Source organism: Echiichthys vipera (genome assembly GCF_963691815.1).
Source record: "Echiichthys vipera genome assembly, chromosome: 2".
NCBI lineage: Eukaryota > Metazoa > Chordata > Actinopteri > Perciformes > Trachinidae > Echiichthys > Echiichthys vipera.
This window is the reverse complement of record NC_139827.1, coordinates 14608918-14632003: the sequence shown is the minus strand read 5'-3', so window position 1 is coordinate 14632003 and position 23086 is coordinate 14608918. Positions and strand designations below refer to the sequence as shown.

General features: G+C 42.0%; 1 protein-coding gene across 1 annotated transcript in view; it reads left to right on the top strand.

The window, feature by feature from the left end:
* Positions 1–406: 406 nt before the first annotated feature.
* Positions 407–23086, top strand: part of prr36a (proline rich 36a) — a gene marked incomplete at its 3' end in the record, with an annotated part of 28613 nt that continues 5933 nt past the window's right edge. Inside the window, exons 1-4 of the mRNA XM_083937009.1 lie at positions 407–579; positions 14613–15292; positions 15813–15906; positions 22831–23051. Of these exons, the coding sequence (XP_083793135.1) occupies positions 14716–15292; positions 15813–15906; positions 22831–23051 (892 nt within the window). The 5' untranslated portion in view covers positions 407–579; positions 14613–14715. The remainder of the gene's footprint in view (positions 580–14612; positions 15293–15812; positions 15907–22830; positions 23052–23086) is intronic.

Genomic DNA, 23086 nt, shown 5'->3' with positions numbered 1-23086 from the left:
AAATTAATTGTCAAACCTGTCCAAAAAATGGAAAATATTAATTCAGACAAAAATTGTTTTTAATATAGGTCTTAATAAAGGTTCTTCTACATACTCAACCTTTAAGTTCCTACTAAATCCCCAAAGATACTCTCCCTAGCACCCCTAGGTTGGCCTCGGACCCCCAGGGCTTCGAGTTTTGGGTTTGAATGTGACGTCACTCCTGCTTTGCATAATCACCCATCTTCGCGCTGTTGATTGGACCGCTCGCGGGATTTAAGCTGCATCTTCTTCTTCTACGACCAACACGCTTCGTCCTCAATCTGCTGCCCCGGACTCCTCCGTCACTCCCCCGCCTCCCCGCCGCTCCGCCCGGGTCCATCCTTCTTAAAGCCTGCCGCCTCAAACGTGCTCAAACGTGGAGGGAAGGACACTTCGAGGGACGCTCGCCGCCGACTGAGCGGGGTAATTGTTAGTCCGGGTGAAATTTACGCCTCTGTCGACCTGTTTAGTTCATTTTACCTCAGTTCTGGACCGAAAGGGACGGACCGTTTGTTTCTCCGGGAGTCGTCAATGACAACAGGAGTCGGCGGTTGGAAGGTACGTAGAATGTATAACGGTTGTAACGTGTGTTGCGCGAGCGAAATCATTTAAGTTAGGCTGCGTCACCTCCTCGTTTGTTTGCGCTGTTTTAACCATAAAGTAACGTGAAAATGACTGCTTTGCTTTGCTAAGGGAAGCCCCCCCCCTCATCCTCATCTTTGTAAAATAACCGGACATGGTTTGTTTTGGAGCCAGACGCCCTCTTTGAAATGTGGATGTGATGATGGATGTGTAACGTTAGCTTGGTACGGAACCGTTGGGCGGTGGTTTCAACGTGTGTTTTTACTCTCACAACGCCATTTATTTTGGGCTCACAGCGGTACAAGACTCAGCTGGCACACGGTCTTTGAGTTGTATATCTGGTTCAATTTATTGACTGGCTTCATGTTGTTTCTCTCAGCAGGCTGCTCCACCGCCGCTATTGTTCTGTGTGAGGCTAAATTGGGCCTTTTGCTAAACCTCAGAGAGAATTCAGCGTGTTTGTGCAAAACAGACAAATGCTATTATTAAAGCTCCACAAAAAACACACACAAACTCAGAAAACATGGGTTCCAAAATTAAGATCCATGGACCACCACTGACAGGGACCCAAATCAACACGAGGAACAGTCTGACAGTGCATAAAAACAACAATTGGGTTTTAATTTCGTTGGATCCTCTGTTTAACTGTACAACTGTACCCCACCTATATTTTCAGTTTATTTGGGGGTCCTGGAGTTCAGCAGGTTGTCTTTGTTTCATTGGAGATAAGTGGAAGAATGTGTGCAATAAAGTTGCTAAAATGTATACAGCATGTCATACGGTACATCACTGATAGGATGGATGTGAAATGGTTATTTTGAAGTAGCTTGCATCTTGTATTTCGTACACTGCAAACCCCAGCCCTGCAGTTATTTGTCTCTTGCCAAGATAACCATCCTCTGTTTTCATATTTGCATCCCTGCACACGGGAGTGATCTCATTCCTGATTTTGGCAGACCACATGAGAAAAGGGAGGAATACATAGAGCTCAGAAGCAGACTATCAGAGAGGCATCGTCTGCAGATCTCCGTGATGGAGGATGTTTTTGTGTTTTATTTTTTTTAGCTCAGTCAACATTACATAATCTGTTTGGTATGGGCAGCCTGGGTGTGGTGGGCAGGGTTTGGGAGCAATGACCCTTTGCCTTCAAAAATAAATTTGACATGCACACTCTCTGAGACGTGTATAGCCTTCTGAACATCCTTGTGCGTGTGGCTGACTTTGTCAACTGGGTGTAAAACCAAGTGTGAATGACACATGGTTTTCTCTCCCCCTTTCACTCGCACCTTTTCTGACGTTCTGGCTAAGCTCCAGGAGCCAATTGCACAGTCACTGATGCTGTGTTTGCCTCGTCTGGTGTATCGTTCGTGGCCAAGAATCCAGTGTGCACTTGTACGTAGTCCTATGGTGCATTGAGGCCTTGTTAACTAATTAAGTCAGGAAATATTGTGTGACATACTTTTCAGGTGTTTGCACTTAGTTGGTCAAAAGTTGCTGGTGCCAGTTAAAAATCCTGTAATGGCTGCACGATATGAGGAAAATGTGATCTGATTCATAATGTTGGAGCGAATCGAAATTTTTGCATCATTCTCATTCATTGTAAAATGTATTGATCATCATGGTGTGATTATTAAGACTATCTACACCAAGCAAGTACTTCTTTTGTTTAATCTATATTCAGATTGCAGACCAGGACATATTTTCCCCTTTAACAAATACGGTACTCCCTCCTGTGATTTAGATATTGCAGTAGTCAATATTGTGATTTTTATTTGTGATTAATTGTGCAGCCCTACATTCTGTGACTGAGCAAATCTTGTCACTTACTCTTTTAGCTCTTTTCTGAGATATTGTTTGGAGTCGACAAGACGTAAAATAATTGTCATTTTCTGTAACCGACTTATGAAACATCATGCTCATTAGCAATTCTCATGAAATTAGGAAAAGTAATTAAGATGCAAGTATTAGTTCAGAACACTGAACAGAAGGGAATAATCGTCATCCAAATGAACCGTTAGTTTTGTTGTTTCTTTGAGGCTAGACTATTATTTCCAGAGGAGCAGGTTTTGCCAGCCCTTCATGTTCTGTGAAAGGCTGCATCTGTGTATTAAGGGGTGTGGGTCTGTGTTTATATTCTGCACAGCCACTTCCGCTGTCAACACCTCTGTTTCCCTTTCCTTTTCCTAAAGGCCAAAGCAAGCCAGAAGAGGAACTCAAAATAATTATCGCAATTCACTGCATCCTACGACCTTGAGAGAAGTCTCAAGGGATGATGTAAGGTGGTTTAAACAGAGGGAACTGTGCATCATGCAAAGAAGAATTTGTTTTTATGTTTAATCATGAGATTGCATTTTCTAAATCACAAACGTATTCCTTCTTTATCTGTTAGTTCACTGGGTTGCTTCAAGTTAATTTTTGTGAACTAACAGCAACCCTGTTAGTTCACTGGGTTGCTTCGAGTTAATTTTGTGTTGTCTCTTTCAGTCTTGTCGACGACTCATTGCCTGCTTTTATGACTGAGGCATGTCTGTGGTGCCTTATGGCGCATCAGCAGTTGTTGTTGTTTGTCAGGCATGAGAGATATGCAGGTGGTGACATTGCAACATTTGCGGTAGTGTGAAATGCCACACACTGGGGAAACAAACCATGACCCATGCTCTGTGACTGAGTGAAATACCTGTTCTGTGTCTTCACTTAAACGCCTTCAACCCTCTGAATTCTTTCTCAGCTACTTGAGAGCTTTTCTCAAGCTTGTAAAGCTGTGTCAAATTTTAGCAACCTTAGCCAGCCTGCCAACGTTGATTTTTATCTGAGATGACAGGCCTGTGAACAAAAACTAGTTATCTGCTGTCTGTAGTGTCAGCTTCCCCCTGTTAAATGGCGTGCTATGCTGTTGGATTAATACATCCGAGGGCTGATGATTTGTGCTGTTTATTCGTCTTAGCGTGGGTTCATGTGCAACAGCTGTGAGAGGTTATGGTGGTTATGGATGTCGGGGTCAAAGGTTCAAATCTATTCTCCACTGTGATCCAACAGTGTGAGAACAGAATGTATCACACTCTGCCTTATCAACAAGCATCAGTGTTTTGTTATTTTTATCACTGTTGTCATTATGGAAAAGCTCTGTAAGCTAAAATCATTCACATTCAAGAGGAAATAAAAATTGGTTTCTTTAAAATAAAGCGCAGAATGAATGCAAAATGCATTAAATCTTGCAATTTTCTGCTATCTGCTAATATTTTCATTATTAGATATTGCGGTGAGAGCCATGTGGAGGCAATCCCAACCCACCTTTTTTTCCAGTGTGACGAGTAGAGCACTTTTTTTTTTAATTAATACCGGGGACTTTGAATTGATATCACAACCCTTGTACAGTCGAAGAGCATTTGCATCTGCTTGGAAGTCAGCTGCTTTTACAGCCTGCCATCAGTGTCAGTCTCAGGCCCACACCCATGGAAATTCAATCCCAACTCCTGCCTGCTTTACTGCATCTGTGCAGGATGGCATGCATGGTTAAACTATATTTCATCATTCACCCTTCAGGTTTGCTGTGCCTCTCCTGTGTTGCTCTTGGCTGTTCAGCTGTGGGATGGTGGCGCTGTAACTCTCGTCACTGTGGTATGGAGGCTGGCACTCTCCTACCCATTAGGATAAAGTGGTGGACGCTGGCGCTGCATTTTTTTAGGCACTCAGTCTGTCTGGGACTGTGAAGCTGGGCTCAGTGCACTGTAATTATTGAAAGAGTAATTCAGCACTTTCAAAGTCTGTTTGTTAGCTCACTTTGGAAGCCTTGAATACCATCCCAAAGACATGCTGCTGTGCCGTGCCAATATAACAGATTTTACAGGGAGCCTTACATTAGTATTTGCACGGCTACATACTGCAGCATTGTTTAGGTCTTGGTGTGAGAGAAATAAGCGTAGATGATGGAAAACCTGTGTATTTTGTTTGTTATTGATCCAAGACTGTTATAAGGGTGTGTTTGTTTGTGTCTAGCAGGCCGAGCATATCCCGTTATCATCCTTTGCTCTGCCTCTTCATATGCAAGAGAAAGTCTGTGCGTGTGCGCGCGTGTGTGTGTGTGTGTGTGTGTGTGTGGCACAGTTCAGGGGTGTGGCTGTCATAGAGGCAGGCGGGGAAGGTGTGGGATCACTGTCCGTCTGGCCTCAGCTCACCCTGCCCAGTATGAGGCATGGTGACTGATCTGGCCCTCGGGCGCTCCAGTGTTATATTGACTATCTGCCTGCCGTCTATAGCCAGTTTGCTGGCACACAAGAGTAGTCGCTGGCTGGCTTTGATACTGCAAAACTGTCAGCTCTGTTTAAAAAAAAAAAAACATCTCCTAATTTGGTTCTTTAGTTTTTATGCTGAATTAACGTTACTGAACATGTCAAAAGCTTTTTTAAAAAGAAGAATTTTTTGAATAAGAGGTAGTGTTTTTCTTCTCCAGCTCCCTCATTCTATTTTTATTAGCTGACATTGGAAAGCAACACGAAATGAAAAAGGATGGGGAGATAACATTGGACAAAGGTCCTTGGCGGGAAGCTGGTATGAGTTTTATGCTGCTATATGCCTGGTCTAAATCTTTTATAGCCATGGCTTCATACCATAACTCCCGCCCTACCTTATTTTCCATCCATTTCAAGCAACCCTTCTACAGCCTTTACTCATTTCTACCACACATCCTATCTTAAATTAGGTTAAGCTTGACTTTTGTGAACAGGTGTATCTCAGTGATGATTCATTGTTGTTGGTAACATTAAACTGAGTTCACTAATCAAAAAAGTAAGCAAGTGAGAAAAAACAAGCCTGGCCAGAAACTGATGCTCTATGTTGGCATTTACAGCATGATTTGGCAGGATGTGATTGGGAGTGCAGTTGGAGATGTAGGGCTCTGAAAGGAAAACGCCGATTAACCTGTGACAGACTAGCAGTCCTTAATTAACAGGTTGGACTTACTTTGTGCATTCAGTCTATCCATATAACATTTCTACTTTATGAAAAAAGTATCAACCATCCTTCCCTCTTGCACCCTGCAGCCTATTCCTTGTTCCTGGGTTCTTTTGGGTGAAGTTACCCGCGCCAGATGCTCCCCCGTCCCGTTGCACCCGTTAATCCACTCAAAACCCACCCCCACTCCCCTCGGCACCATGCCTGAGGGGTTTACATGGTGCACAGTGCAGACAATAGGGCTTGCCTGCCCTCCCTCCCCCTCATAGTGCCCTAATGTTACGCTCAGTTATGCACGCAAACACTTCAAGATGATGATGATGATGTTGTTTTTGACCAGATCTGATTACATACTCACTTTTCACCATTGTTGATGATGCCATCCTATTGACTTTACGTGTCCCCTGCCAGCCGGTCCTCGTGGCAGAAGAGCCTGGCCTGTTGGTTAAAAAAAAATCACACACAAAAAAACCCTGCCAGGTTTGTAGCAGATTGTAACCCATTTTTCTGCAGCCTTTCAGAGTACTCTGCTGCCAGTATCATCTAGTCCACCCGTTTAGACTGCCACTCCCTTAAAGGCTAACTGGCTTAGTCCGTTTAACTTGTAGCCACACTTAACCACCTGCTCCTAATGGCCTTATTGAGTGGCTTACAGTCACTTAGCACATGTTAGTGCCCCGTATGGAATTGATTAAAATAAGCTGCGTGCTTAACGTCAAACCCAACCCCCCGTCCCCTTTGGTGAAAGTGGCTCAGGCCATTATTTTTTTTGTCAATGCTAACATCCCGTCATGTTTTATTTTTTTTTCCATGTCTGAATATTGTAATTTTATCAATCACTATGAAACTCTAATTTCCTCTAATGATCGGCTTAAAGGTATAGTTATAAGCCATAGCCCTCGCCTTTGTCTAGTATATCATGCCTATAGGGGCTAACACATTGCTGAAGTGCAGTCGAGACTGAGGCGGCCCCGATATCACAGTTTTTAACTTGGATTCAATATAGTCATTATATTCAATAGTATAAGATGTTACCTGATACCTGTTTTGAAACCATTGCAAAAAGAAAATCTAATTTGTAGACCTGACTAACCCCCCCCCCCTTTTTTTATATCTTTATTACTATCAAATGTAGATATTGTTTTGTCTTAAAGTGTTTTATGTATCGATACTTGGTTTTGACAATCTTACTTGAGACAATCTGGGCAAATCATTGAGGCTTTATCACACAGTAGAGCCAAGTGAAGTACATAACCATGTCATGTTGCCCCATTCGAAGTCTTTAGATGGATATCTTCCAGGTGCCTTTCCTACAGCACAAGTATAAGGGTTTTTTCATTAACATGTGGTGTGTCTATACAAAACAAGGTTAAAATGAAAAACAGGTGTGGATTGTTTGTAAAACTGTAGATCATGAATGTGCCGTAATGTTAACAATTGGCATTTTATGTCTGTTTTCTAGTGTTTTTTGGGCCCAAGTCTGCATCATTTGGTGTGGGCTTTTCTCACAATGTTAAAGATAAAGCTAATTCTTGATGTCGGACCAGTAGCTCGATCAGATCATAGCTTTCCTAGGTCGTATGCTTAATGCCTATGAACAAGCATTTGTCATTGTGAGAGCAGTCTTGGGATGAAATACGGTGATATGGGGCTTGTCAGCACTTGCACACAGTCTTGTTATTTGACAGATGAAGAACAGACAGTCGGCCGGTAAAATCATTGAGGGTTAATGCGTTTCTTTGGCTACAGACAATGAGGTGCATGAAGAACCGTTCATCAACTTCAGTGTTTCCTGTGAGGGGTGAGGAGCCTATGTAGCCCTCCCCTCCACACATGCACAATTTTTATATATATATATATATATACAGTGTTGGGAAAGTTAATTTTCTAAATGAACAAGTTCAAAGTTCAGTTCACAAATTTTAAAATGAACTAGTTCAGAAATATATGATTGTTCCCATCCTCACCGACCTTATCATAAAACTCTTAACTGAGAATACGATGCCTTCTTGCTGCAACACTGTGGGTGTGTGTAGAACATAGTTGCAGCAAGCTTCCGGCTAGTCAGTCACTGACAGGCCGCCCGTCAATAAAGGCAAGTCTTTTGGCGCACTTGGATTTCACAACCTCCAGGTGAAGAAGGAGCCGGACATGACTCATTCGATATGCAAAGTTTGCAAAATGAAAGTCAAGTACTTCGGCAACACTATGAACGCCCACTGCCGTCATTCACTTCTCCATAGTCAAACCAGCCGCCCCTATATGTAGTGCACCCGTATTCTGAGAAGTTTCAATGCATTTACCATAAATTTCAGAGTGGTGACATGAAGGGGACTCTTGACTGTCATTCTTTCTAACTTGGCAGTATAAAGCTCCTACCTGCAGCGAGGGGATGAAGTATTAACTTTACACGAGCACACCACCTGAAATACAAATATTGTACTTTCCATAGTAGAATCGCAATAATCTCCACAAAAAGGGAGATCATGTGTTTCCCTTCTACAACTGTTGGTTTTGTGGTTCTGTTAATAGAAACGGCAACCTATTACAGTATATTGTGCATCATATGTGAATTTAAGAGATCTCATGGGTCCTCGTGACTGCAGCTATCTGTCATAGCTGCACTGCTAAGGACCTCAGGTGCAGCCGGTGGGAATTGACCGACGGCGGAGTACGGCGCAGACACAGTGCTGATCTGGTGGAAATCCGGTGTGAGGACCTAGGGCCTGCAGAAGCTTTTATTGTCCAGTAGCCAGCAACATTTAAGCTTGATTTAAGAAGAGCTGTTGTGTGATTTCTACTAAATGGATTGAATGTACAGACGGTATGCAATTCTGTGGTTTTGTTTGAAAGAGATATTGTTGAGAGAATACCAATGTCTCCTTACCCCCCCCCCCCCCCCCCCCCCCACAAGTAATAGAGTTGTTTTGCTTTCTGTGTGTGTTTCCTCACCTGTCAGCCTGCTGAGGAATGCATCTAGTGATTAATGGGTGTTGTAAAAATGTTGACAGTCATCTCCAGTTACTCACCTTGGCCATGTGTCATCTGTGGTAGAACACTTGTAGTAATGTCAGGTAAAATATTCTGGACTGCTGAAACGTGTGTGGTTTATTTCCAAGGACAGTCTCTCTTTTTCAACAGTTCTTAACTCTTTATGATATTCATAAGCCTTTGTCATATTACTTCTATATAGCCTATGACCTGGACGACAGAGAATTTTCATTGATACAAGGAATTTCCATTTGAACAAGCCTTTGTCCTGTACAGCCAGTGGGACACTGTGCCAAACATCAATAATCTGATGGCTGTGTTGCACATACACTGATAACAGCTGACGAGCTAAATCATCCTTCATTGTGTTGATGTTTAGCAGTTTTAAGATCAGATTATGTTAGATCACTTTGTGTGAAATGCCCATCTTCTCTGCAACAGAGTGAGCTTTAAGCACAAAGATAGGCTTATGTTGCTCACTATCTGTGCTTTGAAGGCCTGATACATTACCATTTGCAAATGCATTTAGACCAAACCAGGTCTAAACCTCAACTTATCATTTCCTGGTACTGATTATACTATATATCGGTATGGTTCTACCTCATGAATCAGTTATTCTGTGACCAACAATGTTTTCAAACAAAGTGATAGGGCCAGAGAATGATGAGAGAGCAAATCTAATTCTTTAAATCTAACTAGATGCCCGCTATGATGGCTAAGCTCCAATATCACGTTGTGTTAATATGTGACAATGTTTGTGTGGTTGCCGTTGTTGGTAGTCAGTTTTATATAAAACTACATTATCGTGTAATTGTTTGGCCATGGAGCACACTGCATTCTTCCTAACGCTTTCTATGATTTACTCCTGATCTTAACTCTCTTGTAACCCTTTTCTTGGCCTTTTTTGTGAAATCTCCCTCCAAGGATTCATGATGTATCATATTTGTGTTCATGTGTCACAGTGAGAGAGCTTGTGCTGTGCAGAGATTTGGCAAGCTATTCAGCAATGTGCTCTGTAGAACTGTAAGGTATATTATGCACTCTTTCTGGTTAGCATGCTTTGAGATGTGTGTATGTGCGTGAACTAAACACTTGGTGGTGATGCAGCAGAAGCAGTACTACTGCCTTGTATGGTTAGATAGAGAAATGGGAGGCTGTGTGTATGTAATGGCCTGCTGCTCCGTTTCGATTTACCGTCCCACTTTTAACAAGTTGAAGTTGTTCATTGAAGACTGGTTCTGTAAATTTTAATGGTTTTGGAGTGGTAGCAGAAGATAGAAATTAAGGCAAGTGAGAAGTTTTCACTGCATCTGTAAATCTGTTGCTCTGAAGTTCAGCCCAAAGTAAGGAATAGTCCCCTCCAAACACGATTAAACCTATTGTTTTCCTCTTCGTTTCACTGCATAAACCAACCACCTTCTTCCTCTTAGCCTTTTCATTCACATATGTTTTTTGTCCCACTCGGACTGAATAACTGCCTGTGTTAACTCCTGTGTGCAATCCTCGAACAAGCACCAGAAGAAAGTTAATAAGCAGATAAACCGATTCATATCTAATTTATAAACACTGTCATCCTTCACGCTATAAACACTGTCTGCTGAACACTCCCAGAACTCCCACGGTCCACGGTCAGGCTCACCAGGCCAGCTTTCCTTTTGTCTTAAATGTCTAAAGGTGCGGTTCTAGCAGGAATGTAGAGATGAATCAACTGTGCCTGTAGAATTGAAAGAATGCAGGAAGTGGCCGGCCGCTTAATTCCAGTTTTTACTTCCTTTTTTTTTGGGTCTGCATGCATGTAAATTCGTGCGAATTAAATTTTCATTATTCACACTTTAATCCTACACATTTATTTCTCTCTCGCTTTCTCTTCACACACAGTCCCATCTGATGTACACTGCACACGCACATTCATTTGACTCCCTATGCCCCTTCAGTCCTTACTCGTACACACATACAGCCAGCTGTCACTCTGTAGCCCCGAGGAGTCTTGAGGAAGTCTGCAGAGCCGGAATGTGGATGGGTCGGATCAGATTTGCTCTTGATCTCACCGCTGCTTTAGGCATTTACTTAGTTCCATTAATCATCTAAGCAGATGCAGCATTGACATGAATCTTGAAGTTGAAACTCAACATCAGGCAAGTGGCATCTGACAAATGTCTTTTCCTGAATAAATATATTAATCATTCAGATTAATAGATCAATAGGTCAATAGTTGGGCTTTGGCATGGCACAATTGCACATGTGCACAAGCATTGAGTGTGTGTGTGTATACACTGGGGATCAAAATTGGAGAACAAATTATAAATACTTGAATTATTCTGAAATATTGTTTTTTTAAAAAAAAAGAAAATGTGTTCAGAATTGTATAGACTATCTGCCGTGGATATACCTCTGCTGTTTAGTTGTTTTATATTTAGTTGTAGCCATTTTCCTGTATACTGAAGACAAAGAAAAGACACATTATATTTCAGAAGCTTGAAGAACGGTATAATTATTTTTTGCTTAAAATCATGACTTAAAGGATTATTAAATTATCATAATAGTTTGAAAATAAGCTGTTTATCAATCAGACTTTGAAATGGCTGAAATGTGTTCCTAATTTTCCTTCACTGGCTTGTTTTTAGACACAAAATCAGACTGTTGGTCCTAATTTGCAATATATTTGCATTATGACAGCAGGCTGGGGTAACACTACAGATGACATTACGCCCCAGAATCAGTAACAGTCCCCCCCCCCCCCCCCATCCACCACCACCTTCAGCAGTCTGGACAATGCATACCAAACCCCTGCCATGCTCTCAACACAGCTAAATCCCCCTCTGCTTGTATTAGACACAGTATTAAAAATGACCCATTTTGTCAGGCACCACTTTTAATGTCTGGACGAGTAGACTGAGATTGGGTACGACCGATGTAATTAAACTGCCTCAAGACAGAGGTCAGGAGTAAGATTTAATGACACAAAAGGTCGTATTTCTTTATTAGAAGAAGTGGAACGTAAATACCAACGAGATCCTTTCTCTGTCTAGACAGACTCCCTCTAACAATCTTACAAAGTGATTGCTGCATTTTATAAACAAGCTCTTCTCCTGCTTGAGCTAAATTCGTATTACTGCATTTTTTTGTTCCAGCCTTTATATGATCACAATACTTGCAACACATTGTTATTGTCACAAGGGTTTTGAGTTTATAGTGATGTTAGGCATGTGTTGCCAGCTATAAAGAAGACCTGCTGCGTCCTGAGTATGGTTTTAAATCTTCAGTGATTTAGGATTTGTTATGCAAATGTTGAGAGAGAGAGAATGGCAGACAATGGAGGTTTTCTTGTATTTCATCCAAATGCGTGAGGCTGTTCATCTTGACCAGGCAGACCAGTTTAGGAGTGCTGCTGCTGGTGTTGTTGTGCAGTCACTATTCAAACATAAAATCGTGGGTCCCATAGTATTGGTGTCAAGTGTGGTGTGATGAATATGAAAACAAGCACCAGCCCTGCAGAGCAGTCTAGCTGTTAATTTAATAAAAACATCCTTTTATCTGTGAGTGAATGTGGAGAGGATTTTAATGATCCATTCACTTCCTCTCTGTGCTGCGTCACATAGTGTCAGCTGGTCACAGATGATGTCTTTACGTGCCCAGAAGGGGGTCATCACATGAGGAATGTGATTCATTCTGCTGTCTGCTAAGCCCCTGGCATTAGTAGCTGGACTGGCAAAACTATGCCATGCACGTCGCAGTGCCAGTCAAATTCCCTGTCTCACTGCTCTTTCCTGTTCTCCTGTCTGTCTTCGGACAAGGAGCGCCACCACCTTTCACCAAGCAAGTTTTACCAGATGTAAACATTTTTTTACATAAACAAGATCAAAGTTAAGAAGGGTGGGTGAGAAGCCACCTCACTAATTACTTCTCTTCATTTTTTAATTTGCTAATGGCCTCCAAACCTTACCATTCATATAAATGGGGTGATGACAATGGATTTGATTTGTGTGTTTTGTGTCTGCAAATGATCTAAATGAAAATCATTTTTAAGGCTTGATATTTCCCAAAAGAAAAGGGACAATCAAGAGTTTTTGATGATAGAGGCTATTGCACACTACTGCTTTGTAACCACAGAGACCAGAGTAGAACAATAAAGGCAGCAAGAGGAAAACTGTTTTAAGGTCAGCATTGAGTCCAGGTTGTAACCAAAGGGGTAGGGCTTTTGTATATTTTATACAAGAGATTAGGGGGGTTCAGGGGCTGTATGCACAGGTGTGGGTGTTTGTATGGAGTCTGCAGGAAGGTGTGTTCAGTGGTTATCAGCAACTCAAAACTGGCCAAACAAGTTATTCCAAAATTAGCAAGTGGTCCGTTTTAAGCATTTTATTTTCTGATTGATGTAGTTTTGTTGCTTGGCTAACCCCCAGTATGTTGATACCAAAGAGTTGAGATTTGCTGAGATCTTTTTACCCCATAAATGGTGCACAACGTATCAACATTTTTGGATCGGGGACAAAGGAGCCACAGCATTGTATTACCTCAGAGGTTAATGTGTAACTGGCGAGGAAACAAATTTTTCCTGACCGTTGGACAACAATGAGCACTGTTCCTTCAGAAGACTTAATTCTAAAATGTCTTTTGGAAAGGCCAATGTCTTTAGCCGTTTGTTTTGTATTATATCCTGTGAGGATGTATAAATGCACTTAGTAAATAATGTCTGTGGACATCTGTTCTCATTGGACCTCATCCTTTTTCCAAGATGTTTTTAGTTATCTGGCTTAATAACTTGCATATCATAAATCTTCCTTGGCTTTCTTATTAGTTTGCACTGAAAGGGCAGAGTCTGCTCTCTTTCTGAATTGCTGTCACGGTTCGTTCATTCTTATAACTCACTAGCAAGAACCTGCTCTCTTTTACCCCCCCCCCCTTTTTTTTTTAAAGCTTTAGTTTTGTTCCATTACTTCCTTATATTCTAGTATGCCTTTTGCTCTTTTTCTATCCATCACAATCTGTTTTTATTTCCTCTGCAATCAATCTCTTGCACAGTTTATTTCTTGAACCACTTCTATATGTGTGACCATATGTGTAACAATTTACTGGAAGTGGATTTATTAGCAGCGGGAGGAGGGGAGGAACAAGTGGCTTTAGGTAAAACGAGAGGCGTAAGTGGGAGGGGGTGGGGGTGTTGAGAAGCTACTCTGGTAAGAGGGGCAGAGGAATGGGGAATGTGGGTGGAGGGGATGATTAGAGGGGGAAATTAACTTATAACAGATCTGGGAAGAGCTCTGTCCAACCAGAGCAAGAGGAGACTTGACTGATGTGTTTGAGTAGAGTCATATAAAGGTCTTGAACTCTCTAACATCTTGCCCCTTTTGTTCCAACCTCTCTACAGCTTCTTCTACGCAAAATTCATTTCATATTTTTCCCCTAATGCTGTCAATTAAGAAATCTCCCAGCGCACAAATCTCTGTTAAGCGATCTTAGGATGACGATTACCATCTGCATCTGCTCAACAGAGAAAAGACAATAGCTGACAACTGGGCCATTTGGTACTTGTTTTCCACCTCCTCCCTCTCCCCGTCTTCTGTGGGCTGTGTGTCATGTCAGGAGATTATGAATCCTCTCATGGCTTTCAGCTCTCCAAACCACAGCCTTTTCCCTTTCAATTTTCAAGATGCTGGAAGCCATTTGGAGCACAGTCATCAGTTTTTTTTTTATATATTTCTGCCCCAACAATGTGCAGTTAAAACAATCCATGGTTCCTTTATTGTGGTATTTTAGTGATTCCTAAGTGTATTTTAATGCTGCACACATTATGATGTATTATTACCATGGTAGCTCTGTTTGATGGGCGGACGGGTTTAGAAAACAGATTTGTTGGCATCTCTCACTGCTCACTTCCTGTTTTTCAGACTCCCCCAAATTCCTTGAAGGCCCCTTGCCATAAAAGGCATTTCCTTTGGCTGACAGTTACATGTTTATCATATGACTTCATGACTAATGCAACATGGTCAAATTCTGCATCTTAAGAGTCGTGCAGTAAAATATTTCATTGCTATCCTTGTGATGATATTTTTGTTGTTGTTCTACAGGGCACTGAAGTGTGAGAGGAACTGGCCAATCAAGACGAGTGTGAGCCCCTGGACTCTGTAAGCAGGCAGCAAAGCCGGGATCCGCACCTTTTAGGAGGAGGGAATGAAACCGGATGGGGATAGCATGGAAACCACGGAGCCCACTGAAGCTGCAGCAGTAGCAGAGCCCTCCTCATCACAGGACAACATAACAGAGCAAGCCCCATCACAACCAGAGGAAGCTGCAAATGATGCAGCACCTGGGGCTACTCAGAAAGCCAATGGCAAGACCACGGCAGCAGACCTCAAAGTCAAACCAAAAGCTGTCGCAACTAAAACACACCCCACAGCCAAATCTGCAGTGGCCTCCGGATCACGGCCAGGTACTGCCTCACACCGCATGGTGAATGACGTCAAATCCTTTAACAATGTCTCTGCCGCTACAGTCAAGAAAACAGCGACTACAGCAAAAGTATCAGCAGCGGGGGCCGTACCCAAAAGGCTGGTGGGTGTAGCAGCAGTTTCTTCCACAGTCAAGAACCAATCGAGAGTGCCTGACAAGAAGCCTGTTGGACCGGCCAGGACTACCTCTGTTGCTGCTGCCACAGCAACAAATGGTACCAAACCATCAACGGTGAATGGCATTTCTAAGAAGAGACCAGTAGCTGAGACTGTTAATGTAGCTAGACCCAAAACCCCCGGTAAGTCTGAATGAGATGAGTAAAACTGAATGGAAATGGATAAGACCTATGTCGAGGGCTGGGCCATAGTTCGATGTGATCATTTATCGCCTTCCAATGAAATTGTATCGCGACAAAATCGTATATTGTGTGATACACAATTACATTATCTAAAAATTGATAAGCACATACTAACTTAAATTTTTCAGAAAATCTGATTGAGTTTATGTTCTGCCCTAAAGTTCTTCATAAAATGTGAACATACTATTTCATTTGTTGAATTTAAATGCACACAAGTATACAAAAATATGCTTTTCCATGTGGTTATTTTATATAATCTATCTATTTATTGAATTAACAGATATGAAATTACCATAATCGGGACACAAAATTTTGGCAATGTCGTCCAGCCCTATTTATGTCAATTATTTCATGAGACTTTTCTCTGCTGTCTTTGACAACCTATGCTTAAACATGTTTTCTTCTGATTTCTTTGTCGTCTAATATTTTCCTTCTGTTCTTCCGTAATTATTTTTTGTAGCTTCTGCCAGCAGAGCAGCGGCATCCAGTGCCCCAAAACCCAGCACTTCAACCACAACAAAATCTAGTGGTACCGCTGTTTCAAAGACCACCAGGTATGCATGTCTATCACAAACAGGCAGCAGGGGTGATAAAGTAATATAATCAGTCAATGGTGCAGTGTCCATAGAGCACACAGACATTTTAATAAAGTTACATAGTATTTCACTGACAATTACACCCCCACCCCCCCTTTTATTTTTTTCTCTCTCTCCCTGCTCTGCATTATGTTTCTGCCCGTCATTCACACTTCTCCCTCTCTGAGATCTGAACTTTTTGAATCCCCCTTACAAACTGGATGAGAGAGTGACTTTGTTTATCTTGATGCCCTGAAAGAGCAGTGGAGAACGATGTCCATTGTCATCTTTGGGCCGTTATTGAGTCAGCTTTCGCTTCAAGAGTGTGAGTCATGTTAGCAGAAATAACCTGAGCCAGAAAGCCTTGACAGAGGCAGCGATACTGAAGAACTACCTCTTTGTCCCAAACAGACCCCCTGGCAGAAACTAGCCCACCTCCCCAGGGCAGAGAGCTTTTGACTTGATCATAATCCTCTCACACTGAGCTGGTGGTTTGGATGGAGAGGACTCTAGTTTGACTAAACTTGTTCAAATTTCTGCTCTCAGATGATCATTTTGGCTGTTGTAGATTTTCATAGTAGACTCTTTCATTCACTGTCATTTCGACTAGAAAGCTTTTGTTATTAAAGAGTTTTTACTGGGGCTGCAACTAACAATCCTTTTTTAGTGTAGATTCATTTGTCGGTTATGTTCATGATTCATTGATTTGGTCGAGTAAATGGCAGAAAATGGAAAACCAAAATGTTGATCAGTGTTTTCCAAAGTCCAAGATTAGATGACTTCTAAAAGTGTCATAGAACACTAAAGAAACCAGAAAATACTTCTATTAAATTTAGTTCAATTTCTATTAATCAACATATTAGTTAGTTTATAAATTGCCCATCCCAAGTTCTAAGATCCAGTTTACAATTAAATAAACCTTTGCATATTGGATATGCTGGAACCAGAGAACAGTTTTGTAGTTTTTGCTTGATAAATTAGTTAATCAAATCCTGCCGTTTCAGCAGGAGACAATGGTTTCATTGTCGGGAGGATTTGATAGTTTCGTTTGTTGGATTTGTCAGGAGTGACCATGATCGGTTTCATGTAGCATTTAATACTGTGGCACCATGTTGACTATGGGGTGATAATTGTTCAGGTATGGAGTGGTTGCTCTTAATGTGTCATATGTTCATGCTCGACTGTGTGTGGGTGTGCACATGGAGAAGCATCTGAATTAATCAGATGAGGCATTTCAAGTGTTGGAGTCTGATTACAGTAGCACGTCATCCCTATGTGACTTTTTCCTGGCTTGTTCCCGGGACGTGACATCATGCACTCGACTCTCTGCTTGAGACAAAGAGGACAACAGGAGAACAGCAGCAGGTGTCTGCCCTTGTGACGGATGAAGCGCGTTGCGTTTCATGCCACTTGCATTTGATGTCCAAGTCGGTGGCCTGTCAAATCCTTTGTGTAGCAACATTAGTAGTGGTGTGTTTTTCAGTCAATGTTTGTTTGTGCTGGCTCTCTGGCAGTAACACCAACCCAACAGACCGTCTCTCAGCTCAAGCAGTGACTTGCATTAGTCCTGACACTGAGGACTATAGCACTAACAATCCATAGCAACACATGCAACAGAATTAAATGGTGTTAAAGGATTTGGCTAACTACATAATGAGATTATTTACCTGCAACAGAGCAGCTGCATAGCCTCTTCCTTGTACTTTTGCACCCATTTCTTATGTAATTCCAGCCCAGCCATATTGTTTTTCATATTGCTCAGACAACAGCAGTCACTGTTGCCTAAACTGTCACACAGGAACGCACATTAAAATTTTTAAAGCTGCATATCTGAAGGTAAATCTTTCATGTAGATCTATTGAGGTAAAATGTATACACGGGACTACGGTAAGGCTCACATACACAACATGTAGCAAAAAGCGTAAAGACCCTCCTCCCTCATGAAGTATCAATGCCAATTGGCCCAACAGGAGGGAAGGAAACATTGGGTTTTACCATAGCCTCATTCGTGAAAGGCTGATGAGATGTGGTGATTGCGTTCAGCTATAAGCTCTTGGTAATAGGATGCATGCTTGGGTATGGTGGGAATAAGATTTTAAAGAAAAGGCATTAAAACTTTTGATCTGTGCTGAATGTACTCAGTAATGTGGTAGGGCTGTTTCTGCTGCAAGTTCATGTTTGTTTCTTACAGCTTACATGCAAGTAAGAAACGACAGTTTCTTTTTTCTCAAATACATGCAGTTACATTAACAGTAGTCCTTTTCCCTCTCTCCCTACAACATAGACCCCCCACCCATCCTCAAGCAATCCCTGGGGTCAGGGCGGTATCTGTCTCAGTGGTCAATGAAAACCCTTGATAACTGGAGAAAAAGCCAAATGTTGTCAAATCTGGCACCTGCTTTGCTCTCCTCTCCTCCAGCGATGGTTATAGTGTCCTTGCACTGACTGAGCAATCAGTCTTTGTCTACCCCACCCCCTCTTTCAATCTCCCTTCTCTTCCCCCTCATCCTTCTTCCCCCCCTGCCGTCTGTGCATGTTCAGTGCTGGGCATTTAGCCAGAATCTCCTCAAACCCTCCTTACAGCCAAACTTCCACTGAGCTGCCCCCATATTTCTAACTCATTCATTATTTAGCTGCATACAGAGACTGTAAAATTATAAATGTAGTTGTGTAACATGAGAAGAATAAGAGAGTATAATGATTTATGTTCACAGGATCCCCATTGGGAAAGGACAAAATTGCTGGTGGAGGATTATTATGATTATTATTATTATTATTGAAAAATAATATTGAACTGAATGGGCTGTAGTGGAGAATTTATCCAAACTATACTAAAACCGTTGAACGGGCCTTAGAAGAATGACTTGCCATTTCTGTCCCTGCCTCATCTCCTGATTACTTCCATGTTGTCCCATTGGCAATAAAAGTGTCATTTCTCCTTGACTTGGTAGGGAGCAAGATAACTGTCCTTGCAGAAAAGGCCCATGGCATCTATTACAGCGACAGCGGGTGCCCAGGGCCTCATAAGAGTCGACACTGTCTGCAGTGCTGTTGCTTGGCTGCAACACTTCATCTCAACTTTCCACTGAGCTGATTCAGGCCTCCACTCTGTATTGTCAAGGAGAAAGCTCTAGGCCCACACAATCCTTAGGAATGTGTGCTCCTCTCAGAAAAGAGTAAAGCAGCTGGTTTTGGACAGCCTACAAGCCAAACAAGGAATTGTTAGGGTGCTCTGTTTCCATTTGTTGTCTTAGAGGGGGCCCTTGAAGTGATGAGGGGGGAAAAGGCGAGGACAGACAAATGTGTACTTTATCTGTGTTGCATTAAGCTCCTACTACAAATAAAATGCAGTCAAAGTGGACCTCCTTCGCTTGCCCTGTCCCTTTTCTTTGACTTGATTTAAAACAATAATTTCACCTACAGCACCGGGTATGGCAAGGGAGCCTCCAAGCTGTGTTTTTTTTAGAAGGAACAAGAGATAGTCATGGTAAATGGATGTAGTCAGCAAATCCCCCTGGCTCATGTTTACACTTTGATTTTTGGCCAAACAGATGTTGCAGCTGCTCAGTATGTTAATACCATGGCCGCGTTGTTTGTATGTGTCGTAAACATATGTGAATATGATAAAACAAAGAAGGTCCATAAAGTGTATCAGTGACTTGTCCCTTTACTGACCTTTGCCCTTAAGAGGACCTTGTCTTTGGTCATTAACATCCTGTAGATGGCTGTGTAGTGTCTCCCATCCTCCCTTTGGACTGTGATTTGTATTGATTTCAACCCACCGTTGTCAGGAAATATAATCCATACTAATACACCACAACATAACTACCAGCCACCACCCACAGGCAGTGTGTGTGTGTGGAGTACAGGCTCTGTGCCATGTCTCTGGATCAAACCTGTTATGAGTTATAACTCCTCATAAAACAAGAGGGAAGGGTAAGGGTTATATTGTGTATCCTTCAGTCTCACTCACTCCTCACTTTAAGAAAGTCATTCACTCAGTTATATCCGCCTCAGTTCCTGCCATAATTGAGTCGTACTGTCAATTCATATTTTGCTTTCATGCGGGAATAGATTTGAAAAAGCTTAATTGAATGCAACTTTTTCTACCTTTTCCCTGTTCTGTTATTTCTGCTCAAATGTTCTTCTGTCTAACTGTATGTAACTCCTTGTTTATTTTTCATCATTATCAAACATTCACTCTGGGTAGATAGCATCTCAGTGTCCGACACGACTTCACATTACAGTAAAATGCAGTCCAAGTCTTCTGTCTGATAGCAGCCAATTACAATATCCCTATGAGTCTGCAGTCCGCAGTGGTTGTCTGATCTTGTGGAAACAAATGGTCATTGTAATGGTTATTGTAATGTGGGAGCGGCATCTGTGTGCAGGCATGCTACTCTGCTGGAAGCCATCAAAATCAGTGCGTCTCTGTCAGTCCAAAGGAGGATGTAATGGAGATTGTTGTAATTGGTGGTGGGGTCACACAGTTCCTTAAGGCAAATGCATTCGATTGTGGAGCTCTTGGTTTCTGTGAAAGTTCATTTGTATGGCAGCTGTTTCTAATAAATCTGATTCTGTTCAGTGCTGAAGTTTTGCATTTTTTTGCACACCAACTTTTAGCTAGTACTGCCTGCGGCTGGCTCGCTCATTTGCCCGCCTGACTTTGTTTGTAGGTTAGCCAATGCAGCAGTGCTTTGCAGCGCAGACTACGTCAAATTCTTGGAGCCTCGAAAGATAAATCTTTTGTGTGCCAATTTCACAGAGCCCAGTATAGCACAGCATAAGCAACATTCAGATTATTATGTAGGTTACTGCTGCTCATATCACTGCACTGCACAGATGTCTCTGACAAATCACTTTCACTAATCAAATTGAACCCAATAAGGGGGTGTCGGCGCATGGAAATACTTCATAATTGCTTGCTTCAGTTGATCTGTTTGGAGAAAAGGCTTTGATGTGGCCCTCAGCACGGCTCTGAAAAACTTAATTGAATAATATCACAAAGAAGTCTAGCCTCTGTAACATAAAGATCCCTACAAATATATTATATGTGCTACATTGCTTAAAACTACAAGAAATGGTCTATTAGTTGAAAAGTTTGGCTGCCTCCATTGCCTTCTATACCACATTTTATTTGATGTGTCATAGGGTCAAATTTTGGGGGAAATCTGCTGAATTGCACTGTTCTTCCAGTGCAGTCCTGGGGACAAATAATTCTGCAGGAGTTGTGGGTATTTATCGACACTGATGGAAAAATAACGCCCAGGGGACACGCTTATTCTCACCTCCTTTTTCAGCACGATGCTACGACGCATGTTGCCTTCGTCGGTAATGTCTGCTACGTCTCAACCACAAATTTCGTCTGGTCTCGGCACAAGCAACGATCTGACATCACTCCAAATCACTCTGCACCAAGTTTGAAAAAGAGACTGAGTAAAGATGTGAAAAAAGAAGTAACCATTTTATTGGCCTCCGGGCTGCTTTATACTGGGTTTTCCGGCACGTTTTGAAATCAAACTTGACACACTCGTATGTAAAAAAAAAAAAAGGTATTAGACTAACCAGCTCGACCCCTACTGCTAGCATCAGATCGGGGCTCGACCAAACATTGCAGTTCTTCCTTCAGACCCAAATCTAACGGGCCACTTGAAAGTATCAAGTTTTGGGTTCATGTCATGTTGTTGCGTAATGCTAAGGGCTTGGATGAGGTTCAGGTTTGGATATTTTCAGATGTCGTTTTCTAATAACTTTCTTTCTCTCTCTGACTCTCTGCCAATCAACTGAGCCCTTGCGCATCATTTGTATTATTAAAAAAACAGATTTGAATTGGCAATGCCCAGAGGGAAAGAATGTAGCCAATGCTTATGTTAGCCCGGAGACCAGTCAGTAATTTATGAAATAAAACAAAAATACATAGTTGGGTTCAGGTAGTGCCATCTGATTCAGTCAGGGAGGGTAAAGGTGCAGGATTGAGTCCCTATTTTTTTGTTTTTTTTTTAACATGTAGATGAGGTCACATTTCAAGTGAAGAAAAGTGAAAACATTTTACTGTATGTGTTGAAGGCTGTAGTCTACAGTGCATCCGTGCTGATGACAGAGCGCACATTGCATCACTTCGCTTCTCTAGGAGAGGAGCCTAATGGAAGAAGAGAGAAGGCGAGGAAAGGAGTTTTAGCTTGTTGTAGTGATTGAGTAAATTAGTGCAGTCTGAACTCCAGTAGTCGGCCTGGAACTTAAAATGGGACCGATTCTTTATTTTCCCTCCTGCTGCATGTGTTCTTAGCTATTAGCTATTATTTTCCCCTCTCCTCGTCTTTTTAAACATTCTTTCAATGTCCTTGATTTCCTTCCTCTTCTGTTTGTCCACCTTCATTTTTTTTCTTGTTGTTCTTTTGTCTTTGCATTCTGCTGATCATTCATTTTTAATCTCAGTACCCTCAGCTCCAACAACTCTTTCCCTCTCTGCTCCTGTCACGGTTTGTTGCCTCAGTTCTCCTCTCCTCAATTCTTCCCCAATTCAAGATTTCCATTCCCCTCAGTTCTCCTCTCCTCTATTCTTCCCCAATTCAAGCTTTCAATTTCCCTTTCATGGTTCTCATTATTTCCCTTCTCATTACACCTTGTCCTCGCCTCTTTGAAGTGATTGGAGAATGAACAAGGGATTACAGTGTGGCAGTAGATGGATGGTGTTGTGTTAATGGGCTCCCATTATTGAAATTGCTTTTGTGGTTTACTTTAGGGCAGGTCATTTATTCATGCTTGTAAATGCAGAGCATCAGATCTCATGTTTGGATCGTTGCCAACAAAAGTGAATGCACCACACAATTAGGTTGCTATAACTTGTTTTTGTTTAATTTGTTTTTGTCTCACCTGAACATGTCTTTGTTTCTTTTCCTCCAGGCCTGCTACAGGTCCCTCAACATCTCGACCCGCATCCACCACATCCAGGCCCAACACAACTTCTCGACCTGCATCGACCACACACAGGCCCACCACCACAGCTACAGTCAAGCCCACCACAGCTGCAACTGCCAAAACTGCTGCATCTAGAGTTACTACAGCACCCTCTACTGGCAGGACCACAGCGGCACAGCCTCCCAAAACTGTTGCTGCTAAGAAAGGTAAGAAGTTTCTCCTTGTTCCAACTTAGAATCAC